General features: G+C 53.6%; 1 protein-coding gene across 2 annotated transcripts in view; it reads right to left on the minus strand.

The window, feature by feature from the left end:
* TNS1 (tensin 1) overlaps window positions 1-16,621 on the minus strand; it is a gene marked incomplete at its 5' end in the record, with an annotated part of 217,855 nt that overhangs the window by 5,332 nt on the left and 195,902 nt on the right. For both annotated transcript variants that reach the window (XM_084241657.1, XM_084241658.1), the window contains 6 exons: window positions 382-459; window positions 1,176-1,268; window positions 1,676-1,807; window positions 2,530-2,616; window positions 5,340-6,481; window positions 11,297-11,495. In XM_084241657.1, the coding sequence (XP_084097783.1) occupies window positions 382-459; window positions 1,176-1,268; window positions 1,676-1,807; window positions 2,530-2,616; window positions 5,340-6,481; window positions 11,297-11,495 (1,731 nt within the window). The remainder of the gene's footprint in view (window positions 1-381; window positions 460-1,175; window positions 1,269-1,675; window positions 1,808-2,529; window positions 2,617-5,339; window positions 6,482-11,296; window positions 11,496-16,621) is intronic.

Consider the following 16,621-nt stretch of genomic DNA (forward strand, 5'->3'; position numbering starts at 1 on the left):
GAGACTGGACGAAAGTCCCAGCAGTACTTTTGAATATCCTATTACTGAACAGATCAGACTGGAGGAAGGCATCCCGAGTCCCAGTTCTGAGACCTCAAGCTCAGGCTCAGCATAGTCCCCTCCCGCGGGCCATGGGTACTTGACAATGTGGCAAGTGGATTATGTGTGCTCCCGAAGTTTAGTTTTTTAATGAATTTTTCCTTCTGTTTTAAAAGGGAAAAAAAGGGAAAGGGGAGCGTGGTTTCAAGTTTCCCCAGAATTGGCAAATAGACCCATGTCCTCCCCCAGCCCATGTTCTAGAGCAGCAAGCTGGCAAGGTGCAAACTCAAAGGAGGCCAGCTTTAAGGGTATGTTCGGAGGGAAGGAGTCTCAGGTTCCTACCTCGGTTTGGAATGACCAGCTTACAGGGCAGGGCCAGCGGGATGATGGAGTGCTGGTAGACCAGGGCCGACAGCGATCCTGCAGGGGGAACACAGCGTGTCAGAGCAATGTTCCCAGGAGAGTATCTCAGGCCCGTAGTGAGGGAGCCCTCCCACCCACCCCATATTGATGACCTTCTTCTTCTTTATAACCTCACACCATCCCACCAACACCAGCTGAGTCCCACCAGCTGAGTCTACTCCCTCTCTGTTAGCAAGATCCAAGGGAGGCAATTCTTAGAGTCATAAGTTTGCCTAACAACTTTCTCTTATAGAAGGTTCCACCCAATCTCTCCCCTAAGTCCTTCAGCTGCTGGGGTCCCTCTCCAGACAGTGCAGCAAAAGTATTAGAGGATGGAGGGATCTAATGGATCCTCAACACTACTCTGTGTTCTTGGGTCAGTCTAACTTCTATGACCCTCAGTTTCCTCACATGTGAAGTGGGGACCTACAGCACCTACCAAGCATGACTGTCACGAGACGAGAAGAAATACAAGTCCCTAGTCAGCGGCTTTCACACAGTAGATGCACAGAAAAGGCAGCCACTGTTATTCAGATGATAACAACACTGTGTCTCAGTGGAGCAGGACAAATACAGGAGGGAATTTGGGGGAAGTGAGGAGGCTGTTCATTTTCTCTGCTGTGACTCTGAAAAAGGGCCTGAGAGAACGTGCATGGGGTTCGGGGGAGTGGGACAGGCTGAGACTGCAGGTAGAGGGTAGACACAGGCAGTGCAGGAGGTGGGAGGCAACTCACCAAAGTTTGGCTCGTTGGGGCACCCCTTGAGTTTGACACCTCTGGGGCCCGTCTCTATCAGGAAATGCCTCACCAGCTCATGAGTCATGTCGCCTGAGAACAAAGAGAAAAACTGAGACCAGTCACTTGCCATGGCATTTCCCCTCCACATGCCCTTACCCTCCCCCTCCCAGGAGCTTCACTCTCCAGGATTCAGGTTACCATGGGGATGGGAGCAAGTGTCATGGAGATAACGGGGCCAGAGTGGGGAAGGGAGACTCCGCCTCTCTTCTCCTGCCCTTCAAGGCAACTCAATCAGAGTCACAGAAATCTTGCTTTCCTGTCCCCTGACCCCAGCCATCACCAAACCCAAGACAGGCTCTGCTGCAGAGTGTGATTTAACAGGGGTCAGCTCCCAGGAGAATGTGGACCTGCCAAGCCCCAGGCCCTCCTGGCATCTCAGGGTTGGAGAGACTGCCCAATGCCAGGGCCGCAGAGACAGCTGGAAGAGGTGAGGTTACCTTTTTTATTCTGCTGCATGATGGTGGGAGGGGGAGAAGACACCTTCATGGCCAGCCCGTAGGCTCCCCGGAAGGAGTGGCTGTCACGGATGATGAAGGCCCCTGGCTCCTGGTCCTTAAGGAGGGCGATGGCTGGAATGAAGGGGTAGGAGAGAGAAGGAAATCAATGCCCGGCATGGGCTCTACTTCAGTTTCAGGGCCTAGAGCCTCATTCTTTCTGAGAGGAGATGAGACTGTCTATGAAGTTAGAATGCAAGATTCCGAGGGTCCTCATGTGCTAGAGTTGGGAACCTCTCTATGAAGAGCCAGGCTCAACATTTCTGGCTTTGCTGGCGTGTGGTCTGTCACAGCAGCCGCACTCCGCCACTGCTGTGTCCAGTGAGACTGCAGTTACAGAACCAGGCAGCAGTCAGATGGCCTCGGGAGCCATCGTTGCTCATACCCTGTCCTTCACCCACACAGACAATCCTCGAGAGCCTCAGGCTGGCCTCCACCCAACCCCCACACTCCCAATTTTGCTTTTTCTGTCACATAAACAAAAATCTCCCATGTCATGCCCATGGAGAGCTCAGGTTCACTATTATCTTGCCTGGCCTTTGCCTTTGTCCAGAATCAAGACTTTGCTGACTCAAAGACCCTTCCAAGGACTATCTCCAAACACAGCTTCTGCTCCCCACTCACAGTTTCCCGGGGGAGATGCTTCTTTATACTGTCTGGCCTGGATCCCAGGCCTTTCTCTGTGACCCTTGCAAATGGGAATGAGTCTGCTGCGGCCCTTGTACAGCCAAGCCCCACTGGGCAGCAGCCAGTTGGGACCTGAGGGACCACAGGGTCTTGGTGCTGCCTGCACTCACCCTGCTCCCTGGAGATCTCAGGTTTGTACCAATACTTGGAAGTGTCCTGGACAAACTTCACTTTAGCCCGCGTCTCAGGGCTGTTGTCTAAAGGAGGAGAGGAAAAAAAAGTGTTACAGAATGAATTGCAACCTCCAAAAAAGGGCAAGTTAGAGTCCTAACCCCCTGCCCCATACCTGCGAATGGGAGACCTTATCTGAAATAGGGTCTTTGCAGAGATGATCAAATTAAGATGAATGAGCATGTGGGATTAGGGTGGGCCCTCACCCAATATGATTGGTGTCCTTAGAAGAAGGGGGAAAGAGACAGACACTTGGAGAGAGCACATCACATGAAGATGAAGCAGGGCTTGGAGTGATGCTTTCACCCATCAAGGGGCCCCACGGACCCCAGGCCACCAGGGAAGCTAAGAGAAAGGTCTGATACAGCTCTCCCTCAGGGTCTCCAGAAGGAGCCAACCCTGCCAAAGCCTTGATTTCAGACTTCTAGTCTCCACAAATGTGAGAGAACAAATTCCTATTGCCTTAAGCCATCAAGTTTGTGGATCTCTGCTATGGCTGCCCTAGGACACCAACCCAGAAAGTCAGCCCCTCCAACAGCATCTGAGCATGGCTAGAAGAGCCAACACTCGGCCCGCTGGTGACCGTTGGAGACCACAGAGCAGCTCTCCTGTTGAAGGGCCTGGCATGCTGAGCCAAGCTAGAAGGTCCCTTTCTCCAAGAGATGCAGACTAAACCTTTCCTGCAGCTTCTCCCTCAGGCTGTGACATCCCATCTTCTGGCCCCTTTCTCCACAGACTCATGTCCCAACTTTATCATAACAATACATGATATATATAATTATTATAGGATGAGGATAAGGGCAGAAAGACATGCTTCTGCTCACTTCTCACCAACCTTAATATTTGCTTTCTAAGGAAAAAACAAAAAGAATATAGAGGCTATCTGCCATGTGTCCTGTACCCCACTTCTCTGGCAGGTAATTCCCCTCCCAGGCCCTTTACAGGCCAAGGATGCTTTCCTAGATATCAGGTTGTGGAAGCGCTCAGAAGGCTACAAGTCCAAGCGCTTAGCTTCACCACCAAGGAAAGTGAAGTGCAGAGCAGAGAGCGCCCTGCGGGCTCACACACAGCCAGCCTACAGCAAGGCCTGCTTGGGGCTGGCTGAGTGAGGAGCCGCAGCGGCAGTTCAGTGGACTAGGCCCAGCTTCCTGCCTAGGGATCACCCTGAACAGCCTTCACTCGCCAACCTCTTTCTTCATCTTTTTGCATGAGAACAAGAAAAGGGGTGGGTTAGAAAGGAAAGGCAATATTGCAATTCTGCGAGTCCTCTCCTTTCTGCAGGGAGGCTGGAGCGGAGTCTGGACGACTCTGTGAAGTTCCAGGCACAGGCCAGAGACATGGGCTGGGCTGCTGGTCCGGGGCTCAATTTCAGCTTGTCATTCACTCAGCTAGGCTGCTGGGATATGTCTCTGGAGGACAGCGAGGAGCAGTCTGTGCCCTTTGCTGCCAGCTATGCAAGAGGATGGTCTCTGGGCTAGGCAGCAGGGCCATGCTCCATGGCTGCAAGCAGCTTCCTCTGCTCTGCAGCCCAGGCCCCCACCACTGCTGCTGCTGGGTCTGTCTGATGAGCTGTCAGAGGCGGCTGCAGCACCATGTGCCTTCCTGTGTTGACTCCAAAGGCTATTTTAAGCAGGGAAGATGGTGGGAAACAGGAAATGTCCCAACTATTACAAGTTCTGCATCCAAGGAGAGGGACTGGGAACCAGATGTCTCTGGTGGGCAGCAGGAAGCAGGGGTGAGCAGGGGGCGCTGTAGGTATCCCAGCTTGGCAGGCTCAGGGCAGGACCCGGGAGTGACACACTGAGACTCTGAGAATCTGGGCAGCTGGCCCCTCCCCCCAGGCTGTCTGGAACATTCCAAATCCATCTCCAGGGAATCACAGCACCCAGCCCGTCTGCACAATCAAGTTCCAGGAGTGGCTGAGAAGCTGCCAGTCACCTGTGTGTGCAGACACTGAGCCCTCTAAGTGGAGGCAAAGATGACAAGTGCTGATGACGAATGAAGAGTTTAGTGTGCAAATGTGCATGAGCTTCAGTGAAGCTGGGTCGGCAGAAACTACATTCCCGTGCAAATGCCCAGCCCTTGACCTTGGTCCTTATCGCATCTGGCTTCCAGGTCTATTACTAGTGATGTGTGCACAGCAAGGATCAAAAGGTGGAAACAAAGTGCCGGCTAAAGGGGTGGAGATCCTGGTTTGGAATGCCTGTTTTTCAAGATGATGCCAAACTGCAATAACCCTCAAGATATGGAAACACGGTACAACCACTCAATGGCACTGGAGAGGGAGCCTGGCTCTGCCATTTATTAACTGCATGGCCCTATACAAATGACGGGGCCTCTCCAAGTCTTAGCTCACATGTGAAATAGAGCTAAAAACATCTACTCTGCCCAGTGACCACGAGGATACATGAAACAGTACTTAGCTGGGAGCCTGGCACACAACCAGGGCTCACCAAGCGGTGGGGGCTCTGCCAGAGATGGTAATCCTAACAGTGAGGCACCATTATTCTGTTCATCCTCGTCACGGCCTCTGGCCTGAATATCCTCACTGCTGCCCCCACAGCTACCACAACCACAGAGCACCAACCCTGAGGACATCTCCAACACATACAAGGAAGCTGAGGCCCAGAAACCAGTGATCCCCGTGAGTGTCTGCCAAGGAGATGTCAGATCGGAGGCAAGAACAGCCATCTTAACTTGTGGACGTAATCCACCAGCAGCAGGAGGGGAAGGGGAGGGAGAGGCCCACCTGGCATGGAGTACTTGGAGAAGTCAGGCAGGGTGTGGGAGAAGGAGACGGTGCTGCCTCCGCTGGGACTCGACATGCCGCTGGCCACAGGCGAAGAGGACACCTTCCCGTTGATGGTGGCGTAGTTGGGGAGGCTGCCTGCTCGATCTCCCATGGACATCCTCCGCTTCTCTGGCAAGGCTGGTGTCGGACTCCCTTGCCGGAAGGCCGCTGAATCGGGCGAGGGGGAGGTGGCAGGGCTGCTCAGGCCAGGGTAGTAGGCAGGGGACACGGGGAAGGAGGGCGTGGAAGGAGCCTGGTAGCCAGAGGCACTGCTCTGCCGGGACAGCGTGGGTCTCCGGTCCTCAGGGGTGGAGTAGCCGCCATAGGCCACGTGCCGGTCCAAGCTGGGACTGCCAGGAAGCACAGCTCCAGACCCTCCCAGGTGGCGGCCCAGACTCGGGCTTCCGGGGCTGGCTATCGCGTTGCCGTGGAGATTGGAGGCCAGGTTGCTTTGGTGGGCCCCAGGGTGCCGGCCCAGACTTGGGCTCCCTGGAGTGGGCACCACATTGCCGTGGGGACCAGAGGCCTGGTGGGCCCCGGCCGGATGTCGGCCCAGACTTGGGCTCCCTGGAGTGGTCACCATGTTGCCATGGAGGCCTGAGGCCTGGTGGGCCCCAGGGTGCCGGCCCAAGCTGGGGCTGCCTGGAGTGGTCGCTGCACTGCTCTGGGGACTGGAGACCACATTACCATGGAAACCAGTTCCAGGACCCATCGCCTGGCGGTGGCTCAAACTGGGGCTGCCAGGGGCAGCCATGCCAGGGTTTACAGCCCGCCGGCCAAAGCCAGGACTAGGGGGAGTGTTGGTGCCCACTGTCCTGTGGCGCGCCTGAGGGCTCCCAGGCACCGTGTGCATGGCAGCCACACTGAGCTGAGACGGGGCCTGGCTTTCCGGGTTGCTGAAGGGCTGCAGGGAGTAGTCGGGGCTGCTGTAGCTGCTGCCCACAGTCGGGAGAGGAGAAGAGCTCTGGTAGTTTCTCTGGGCCGAAGGGCTGGGCTGTCCCAGGCTACCAGCGCGGAAGCCAGAATCCAGCAAAGGCTGGGTGGGCGTCCGGGGGCCCTGGTCACTGCTCTCCCCGGATGGGAAACTCCCCACTGAAGTGCTGGAGAAAGAGAGAGAGAGAGAGCAGGTTGAGATGTCAGCAGATGGCACCCTCAGAGCCCCACTCCCATGAAAGGGGTGCCAGGGCTTATTTGCACCACCCCATGGAACCATCACAAGAAGAAACTGAGGGGCCTCCCTGGTGGCACAGCGGTTGAGCGCTGGGTTGTGAAGCTGCCCGCAGCCTCTGAGGCGCCGGTTCGATCCCCGGCTGCTCCCCGGCCACCGGAGGAGGGTCCCACATGGCGCAGACCTCTCCTGCCGCCCGCTGCACCCCTCAGCAGTGTACTTCAGTCCTTCTGCCTGCTCTGCTCCCCACTCTGGCTCTGGTGAATTCTCTCACCCTCCCGCGCTTCTGACTGTACCCAGTGCATGTATAAACAAACAAACAAATAAATAAAATAAAAAAAAACATGACTCTATATTAAAAAAAATGTAAAATGCCATTTAAAAAAAAAAAAAAGAAGAAACTGAGGCTCAGAGCAAGTAAGCAGTAGGTTCACCAAACACAGTAAGCACAGTTCATACAAGAGCAGGGTTCCTTCTCAGTTGTGCTGGATTCCAAATACTGTGTGTTCCCCACCACACCATGGGACTCCTGGCCACCAGTCAAAGGCAGGAGCTTCCCCAAGGAAACTGAAGGTGTCTGCCTTCCTGTCACCTCCAGCATCACAGACACTGAACACTGGAGAGGGGGGTCAAACCCTCTGGCTCCTGTGCCTCCTGGGACTAGCCCCACCTTGACTCAGTTTCCCCAGGTGTGTTGTCATCATTAAACACTGACAGCACTTAAATTAGGCTTTCACTCCTGTGAGCTCCAAAGAGCAAAGACAGGAAGTCTCACAAAGGAGATTTCAGCTCAGAGTAAGGCTTGCTTGTCAGCCATTGGAACTGCAACTAATGGAGTGAGCCGCCTTGCACAGTAATGAGACTCCCATTACCACGAGCATTTAAACAGGGACCCACCAGCCTTGCCACCTGAATATTGAGGCAGGAATAGCCTCCATTAGGAAGTTAGACTAGGTGAGTTCAGAGGTGGGTCCCAACCCTAAGACTCTGATGAAATTCAGTTTAGAAGGGGCTATACCTGGGAGAACAGCCACACCAAAGGCTCCCCTCTGGGGTCAAGTTCAAGTCTATGTGGTAGCACAGAGCAATGGCCTGTGCGTCAGGAAACCATGTGGAAAATGGAGGCCCTGGGTTAGCTGACCCCGATTCCGTCCAGGCCCAGGCTTTTATCCCCCCATGATATGGCAGGAGACAAAGACTGACAGGGAGCCTGGAAAGCAGCGGCTGCAGGGAGGTAGCACACAGACTCTGTACCAGGACTCTGTACCTTGCTCCCTGGGGAGCAAGAGGGATCCTCACATGATGATAGGAGCTCCAAACTAGGAGTCCCAAGCCCAGGATGGAGAAGCTGGATCCCAGGTGATGGGTGGTATAGGGTCCAGCCAGAGCCTGAGGGCTCCCAGGCACCGTGTGCACAGTGGCCACACTGAGCTGAGACTGGGCCGGGCTTTCTGGGTTGCTGAAGGGCTGCAGGGAGTAGCAGCAGGGAGGTCTGGGAGGGCAGGGAGAAGGTCAGACGCCAGGACAAAGTCTGCCTTGAATCCCAGATGGGGCCAGAGACCGCCTCCTGGTGTTAATAACCCTGGCTTGTGAGGAATGGAGGACGTGTCAGTGAGCAGGGTGGGTGGGGGACACTGGAATAGAGTTCAAGAAAATTAATCCCAAAGGAGAAGCACTAGCTTCCTGAGTCCTGACAAGAGCAACACAACAGCAGGAGGAATTTGAATGAGAAACTGAAAACTTCCCAGCGCGGCACTCAACCGTTTGTGCCACCAGGAAGGCTAAGCTGTCTGCAGCCTCTGCGGCATGGGTTCGATTCCCAGCCGGCCAGGGAGATACCCTCATGGCGCAGCAGACCTTTCCTGCTTCACTCACTGCTCCCCTCAGCAGTGTCTTTGGTCATCTGCCTGTTCTGCTCCCCACTCTGTCTCTGGTGAATTCTCTCACCCTCCCAAACCTCTGACCTGTACCCCAGTTCTTGTATAAATAAAAATCTTAAAAAAAAAAAAACTGAAAACTTCCTAACATCAGGGCTCCCTGAGCATCAGTGACGGGGGCTGAGCAATTGGGAAAAATCTCCTCTGACTCAGACCTCCAGAGAAACAGAGTGCCTGCCCTGCCAGGAGACGGGGAGGGGACGAGGCTGACTGGGGGGTACATGAGGTTTCAGAACCCTAGAATTCAGAAGAAAGCTGCCCTCTGCTTACCCAGAGCCCCACCCTGACCTGAGATGTGGTGTGATGCACTGGGCTGGTACACGGTAGGCAGCAAACTCACCCCACAGGACCTGGCCTGTGGGTACGGAAGGGGTGACTGGCGAGTTGCCGGGCTCCATGGGATTCCCAGGACAGGGAGGAGAGTTGGGTGGGGAGAGGAGGATCTCCCTTCTGGGGGTGAGTTCGTTCCTCCTGTGCCTGGCACGCTCTACCCTGCCAGGGCTGATCTCACTGTCCTATGTCATCTCGACCCCTCTCCCTGTTATAAGGCCTAAACTCACCCCTCCCAGCTGAACAGCTTCTCACTGCACCCCAAACATGGGGTCCTCCCTCATTAGAGTTCCCCTGCCCACTTGTGAGCTCTCCTCTCTGTCCCACCCAGAACGCCACTGGCCCACCCACGAAGACATCTGTCCTTCCACGACATGCAAAGAATGAAACTAGACAACGACCTCACAGCGCACACAAAAAAACAACTCAAAATGGATAAAAGATTTGAATGTAAAAGATCTGAAACCATAAAACATGTAGAAGAAAACATAGGCAAGACACTCCATGACGCACACCTCAGAAACATCTTTGAGGACTCATCCCCTGAAGCAAAGAAAATGAAGGAAAAGATAAACAGCTGGGACTACATCTAACCGAAAAGCTTCTGTACAGCAAAAGAGACAATAAGCAAAACGAAGAACTACCCTACAGATGGGGAGAAAATATTTGCACTCCACACAGCTGGTAAGGGACTTCTATCAAAGATCTACAAAGCGCTTAGACAACAAAAACAAAGTAAACAAGCCAGTCCAAAAGTGGGCAGAAGAGCTAAAAAGACACTTCTCCAAAGACAAAATGCAAATGGCCAACAGACACATGAAAAAATGCTCAACATCGCTTATCATCAGAGAAATGCAAATCAAAACCTCAATGAGATACCACCTCACACCCGTAAGAACGGCACATATTTTAAAAACTGGCAACAACAAATGCTGGTGAGAATATGGAGAAAAATGAACCCTCTTACACTGCTGGTGGGAGTGCAAACTGGTCCAACAACTATGGAAAGCTGTGTGGAGGACACAAAAATTATTAAGAGTGGATCTACCATATGACCCAGCCATTCCACTCCTAGGATCTACCCAAAGGGAACAAAAACATTAACTCAAAAGGAAATTTGCATTCCGATGTTTACTGCAGCACTATTTATAATAGCCAAGATATGGAAACAACCTAAATGTCCAAAAACCGATGACTGCATGACGATGTGATATATATAGACAATGGAATACTACTCAGCACTCAAAAAATGATAAACTCATGCTATTTGCAGCAACATGGATGGAACTGGAAGGGATAATGTTCAGTGAAATAAGTCAGAAGGAAAAAAGAAAAATACCAGATGATGTCACTTACGGGAGGAATATACAGAAACCAAACAAAAAGTTAAGAAAAAAAGGACAAAATTAGCAAGCAATTATAGATCTGAGGCATATAGCAGGGGAGGAGGAGAGAGAGGGATCAAAACAGGTGTGGGACAGGAACAGGGACTATGGTATGGTTCACAGGTGATGTGGGGTGGGTTATTTACAGGGACTACACCTGAGGGGAAAAAATCAAATACTGTACAAAAATGAACAATGTAAAAAAATTTTAAAATCAATAAAAGAAAAAAAAGTTGACAGAAAAAAAAAAAAGACATCTGTCCTCAACCTAGGTGACACGCCTCACCTGCAGCTGGTGTCCCTGCCCCACATCTCCAACACCCCCCAGCCCTCTGTCCTCATTATGCTCCTGTTCCAGAATGCCCCCCCTTCCTCACCTCCTCACCCTTCAACATCTTGCTTATCCTCTGACCTCTCCACAAATACCTAAAAGCCCCCAGAAGTTCTCCCTGAATCTCTAACTGTAACAGCCCCTTCTGCTGAGCTCCCACACCTGCTCTGGGCCCCTCAGATGCCCATTCTGTGACCTTTGGGCACCACAGTGCAAGTCTGGGGGCAGGACAGAGCCCTGAGTTCTGCACCAGACACCTGGGGTCTGAATCCTGTTCTGCTACTGTTTAGTTGCAAGATATTGAACATAAAATTTGGCCTCTCTGCACCTCAGTTTCTTCTTCTGAAAAGTAAGAAGAGTAATAGTATTTACCTGCGAGGGCTGCTAAGGGATTAATAAAACCACCATAGCAAGTATTCAACAATGTGCTTGCAAGACAGGAGCCACGCACCACAGTGATTGCTGCTGTTGGATTTTAAACTGGAGGGAGGACCATGCCTGCTTCACCTATGGACCCCCTCCCCCTGGCCCGGCCCACACCACTCCTTCCCGCCCCGTTCTGGACGGGGGAATCAGTGTATTCATTCATGCTCATGTTCCCCACGGGGTCAGGGCTCCAGGGTGTTCTCCCAATGTGTCCCACGAGTTGGGTGCTGGATATGATCTTGGCCCATTCAGGTCCACGGCAGATACCAGAGGCCGCATGCACCCTGATTGAGCTGGATCCTCACACATCCCACCCCATACTCTCCACCTCCACTTACCTGTCAGCGCTGAGAATGGGGCTGCTGGTGGAGAGAGGGCTGGGGGAGGCAAAGGAGCTGCCCAGGGTCCCGTTCCTCAGCGGTGTCTCATGGCTGTAGGCCTGGGCAGCGGGAGCGCTAAAGCTCTTGGCTCCAGGGTCCTGAGTTCGGGGCCCTGCTACTGCTGTCCGCACCACCGACTCAACATAGCTCCGGGGTTCTGGAAGGAGCAGGGGGCAGAGATGGAGCTCAGATCCACGGGATGCAGGATGGCCCCCACCCACCCTGCCAGACTCCACTGTCTCCAGCCTGTGGAGACAGTCCCAAAAGGACAGCCAAGTGGGCCCTGCCCATGCCTCCCAGCATCTGGGGGAGCTATGAGTGCCCCCCTACTCAGCCTGTAGCTATGGCTTCACTCAGAGAAGCCTCCAGAAATGAACCCCAGCTCTGCCTCTGAACAAGGACATCACAGAATCCTCCTTCAGAGCTAGGGCGCCCGTCCAGAGACAACGTTCCTTTCCCTGCTTTTCTCTGACCACCCTGCTACTCCACCACCAGGTCCTCCTGGGTAGCTGTGGAGTCTGGGGTCTTCGTGGACCCTGAGGGCCAGCCCCAGTCTGCCTGTGTCTCAGGACAGCAGCAGGGTGCACACGTCCCCCTCTCCCCTCACACCCAGCAACAGGCCTGTCCTGGTGAGTCACACGGGCCCCTCCATGCCAAGACCCACTCTCCCACCTTGCCGGACACACTCAGCATTCCTCCCATGGCTGACATCTGCAGGTTGGGAGCTCAGAAGAGCCCCAGGAGAGAGGAGGGGCTCAGCCACAGTGGGAACCAGGTCTCCTGCCTCCCAGTCCATCCTGTGCAGCTTCTCCCACGGCCTCGGCAGCTGCCCAGCCCTGTGACCCAACATGAGTCAGGAAGAAGCAGCAGGGCATCTGGGCTTCTCCAGGGACACGGTCAGGGATGGGCCACATCCCTGCCACCTCTAAGCCTGGCACCACCCCTGTCTTCCCAGGAGACACTCTGTCCACAATTAGGGCATCCTCTGAAACCAGCCTGAGAAGTTGAAGAACCAGCCCTGGGGAGGTCAGGCCCCCAGAGCCTTTGCTGGCCAGGCCAGTGCTGGTCACTGAGGCTCCTCAACCCAAAAAAAAACCTTACTTTGGAAGGAGCCTCACGTCACCAGGGCTGTTCCAGGCTGCTATGGGCCCTCATTGCAAAGCATGGCCTCCTGAGCACCCAGGCCCAGAGGCCTCTGGACACAGGAAGAGGATGATCCCTCAGAACAGGGCCCTTCTCAGTGGGGGCTGGGTGCAAACAATTACAACAGTGGCTCCCAGTTTGCCTTCTGGTTTCCAGAGAGTTCCCTCCAACCAATGCAGTGAGGGTGGGCGGGGGTGGGGCAGGATGCCAGCAAAGGGACAGCCTGGGCCTGCCTGAACTGCAGGGGGCTGGCTATGCCCCAGGTAGCAGGTGCCAGGGATGTAGCACCAGCCACCTGCGCTCCCAAAGCGGGAGACCATTTAGGCAGCCAGGAAAGCCTCTTCTAAAAACCCCCAATAAGCCCAGGCCCCCGCCCAACTCACAGCAGCCCCAAGCCATGCTGTCTCCAAAAGCAGGGACTCTTTTCCCTCTGTCTGAGGCCCTGCTGGAGCAAGGACATGCCGCTGAGAGCCTCTGACCCAGGGCAGGAACACTTCTTTTCAGTAAAGAATATGACAGCAAGTGTCCCAGGCTTGGGGGGTCAGAGGGTCACTGACATAACTATCAGTGCTGTTATTTTGCAAAAGCCACCCTGGGTCATACATAAATGAAAGAGCCTGACTGCATTACAATAAAACTTGCTTTTACGAGAGCAGGCTGCAGCCCGGACTTGGGCACAGTGTGCAGACCCCCTGATCTAACCCATCTCCCCAGCCCAGAGAGGTGCAGCCATCTTCCCAGAACACACAGCAATCGGTGGCAGAGGATACCAGCAGCACAGTCACCTGATTCACAGAACTGGGTAGCCTAGAGAGGAGCGTCAGCCTCTCAGGATACCCAGAGCTGGGGGCTACCCAAACTCCCACCCAACAGCCAGAGAAGTAAAACTCCACAACACTAAAAATAACCCAATTAAATGGGGAAAGCAGGATTTGGAGAATGTTAAGTCCTTGCTCTTGCACACCACAGCAAGTGGCAGCCAGGAGAGGACCCAGGTGGGCCATCCCAGAACCTGCTCTCCTGCCACTGCACCTACAGCCGCTGGAAGTTGGGGAGCTGGTAATTTCAGTGTGTCTTTAGATGTGGAGGGCCAGCTCTGTGCCCAGGATAACCCAGTTTGGCAGAAGGACCATCAGAAGGGACTTACACCCACAAAATTGGTAATGGAGTGTCAAGGCCAGCACCCACCCTCCCACCCTTGATTGTGTTGGGTCACACTCTCTGAAAACTCCCTGGGGACCCAAGTGCTCAGCACCCTTTCTCTCCCCCCCGCCCCAGAGATGGCAGGAGAACCCATCTTCCCCCAGTCACCCCTCAGCATCCTTGCTTGTCCTGAAATCTAGTAAATGTGTGACCTTTACCCTCCAGCCCCATCCAGACATGGCAGCATCCTAACTAAGCCCGGAGAGGCGCACATTCATTTTCCCCATTTCCAGAGTCCTGGCTGGCTCCCAAAGTTCAAGTTAAATCCCACATGGGCATCTTGTCCCACCCGGTGGCCTCCTGTGCACTCTCAGCCTGTTCTACATTCCTGGAGGAGGCTTTGACCCCTGCACCACCCAGCCCCCTGCCCTAGGGCTCTGAAAGGCTTTGGCCCTATTAGGATGAAGTGGCAGGAGACGGGAGGGAGGAAGGAAGGAGAGAAGGTCAAGGTGCCAGTGGCTGCATCTCTCTACTCAAGACCATCGCCCCAGCCCAGGGCCCTCCCCTCCAGCTCTCTCCTGGTTCTTTCTGGTTCCCCCTCCCGCTAGGAAGCTCCCAGGTGTGCCTCACCAACTCTTGCATCTCAGACCTTTTGCCAGACATTGGCCTAGTCCATTACACTCTCCTGGGATGCCCCTCACCCCCGAGAATGACGCCAGGACACTGACCCATACACTGAGCCCATGACTCATACTACCCTGCACCCCACCCAGCAAGAACGTACACGGACCCTGTCTACCAGCCCTGACACCCAGACAAGGTGGTCACACCATCCTGCCCCAGGGTCGGACAGCGCCAACCCTGGGACCACAGGTGCTGCCTCCCACCCGGCCTGCTGGTCATAAACAAGGCTGACCCCCCCCCCCCCACACTAACTGCTCCGGCCTGAAGATTCCTCAGCTCGCTCTCTCCTCCCCACTGCATGACAACACAGAACTCAGGGCTTCCCCTTTGACTTACTGGAGGGATCACTGAATCTTTTTGGGCTCTGTACCCACCTGCCCAGCCAGGATCAAAAGAAATGGGCAAGTTCCTTCTAATTCTTTCTCGCCAGTTCCAGGGCTCACATGCAGTCCCTGCGTTGCCGCCTGCGCCCCAGCCATGCCTGCTCCTGCTCCTTCCACCCTTGCCCCCACTCCCTCTCCTGCTGTTTTCCTCTCTCCTCCAATCCTGGGGCAGCTACACCCAATGGGAGTTGGGAAGGGCAGGAGAGGTGGGGCCGGGGAGGGTGCTTCATGTAGAACATTCCAGGAGCCCAAACCCATTCCAAGTGGCTGCTGGCATCTGAGAGCAGCTGGAAGCACAAGAGGAAGGTGGCCCCACCAGGCACCAGGCATGGCCAGCAATTTCCCCACCCCTGAAGTGCATTTCCTGCCTCCCAGAAAAAGGATTTTTGCCTGGATAGAAGGGGTCCACCGACCCCAAGTGAAATGAAGACATGGGCATGGGGGGGAGAGAGAAGTAAAGCGACCCAGGGTCCCAGATCCAGAGGCCTCAAAGTTAGAATGTACCTTTGCTGGTATGCGTGGCATGAGCATACACTGTTGAGGTATGAACCTGTACTTTAAAACTTACACAGCATTGTAAACCAATGTTATCTCAAATAAATTAACAAGCAGACAGATAAGCTAACAAAAAGATAAATAAAATTTAAGTAACCCCCCCCCAAAAAAAGCTAAAATATCAAACTTTTGATTGGATCACAAAGTCCTCCCATGACTTCCTGCTCACATCCTTGCTCAGCACTTCTACCTTATTCTGAAATCTCCACTGGCATCTCCTCATCCAGCTGTCCCATACATCTTTACACACTCAGTGCCCAGCACAGGGCCTGCCTCACAGTACATGCTTCATATATTTGCATTGTACAGCACTGTCCTAAAATCCCAGAGGCCACAGCATACCCAACACCAAGCACCTCAGAGCAAGCAGACCCCTAGAGGGGCTACTTCTAATTCACTGTCTTAATTTATGCATAATTTGTCCTTCCCTAGTCACCTGGACAAACACAACCCAGCCTCAGTATTCCCTGTTCCCGTTTCTCCAGTAAGAAGTCCTAATAATTTCTTTCTCTGTTTCACCACGGGAAGACATCCTGATGTTAACCTCACATCTTACTGCTGTCCGTTTTCATGTTCTCCTTCCTTCATGGAGAAGAGTATCCAGGCCCCACACTCCATAAAGTGACTGCTTATATGGAAAAGGAAAAAACCTCTACATGCTAACCAGCACAGGCTCAGCCATGCCCCACTGACCAAAAGTCGTTCACCCTCCTTAAACATCACTGGTAAACGAGGTTCCTACAACCGCCCTCCCAGGTCTTCTGTGATCATTAAACAAGATGCTACAGCAATGACCCCACATGGCCCCGCCCCTGCCTGTTTAACCTCACTCTACCTCACACCCTCCTGCTCTAGTCTCCAGATCTCCTTGCTCTCAGCTTCGCTGACTGTGCAATCCTTGAAACAACATGCTGTTCCCTGCCACCCCAGGGCCTTTGCACATGCCCCTTTCCTCCACATGGAACACTTTGCTGCCAACCCCACCCACCAAGTTAATGTCATTCACCCTCACATCTCACTTTTCAGTCAAGGTCAGGTTCTTTGCCATAAGACCTCATGAAGCTGTGTATCCCTTCTCTTCAGAATACTTATTTCCACATGCAGCTTGGAGTGATCATTTAACTCTGGCTCTTGTTCATTCATATGCTCCATGAGATTAGGAACCGTCTTTTACATTACTTGTCATTCTACCCGCAGAGCCTGGCACAGTGCCTGGCACAAAAGTATTTATTGAACAAATGTATCAATGAAGGAATGGCTGAATCCCAAGCAGTGCCTTGAACAAGCAGACATCTCTGAAAGATTCCTTTTCCCCTAGCTGAACAATTCTGCCTCGGGTCATTTTTCTACCCAGGCATTTTTTCCTGAATTTCCC

This window comes from Talpa europaea, assembly GCF_964194135.1.
Source record: "Talpa europaea genome assembly, chromosome: 1".
Classification (NCBI taxonomy): Eukaryota; Metazoa; Chordata; class Mammalia; order Eulipotyphla; family Talpidae; genus Talpa; species Talpa europaea.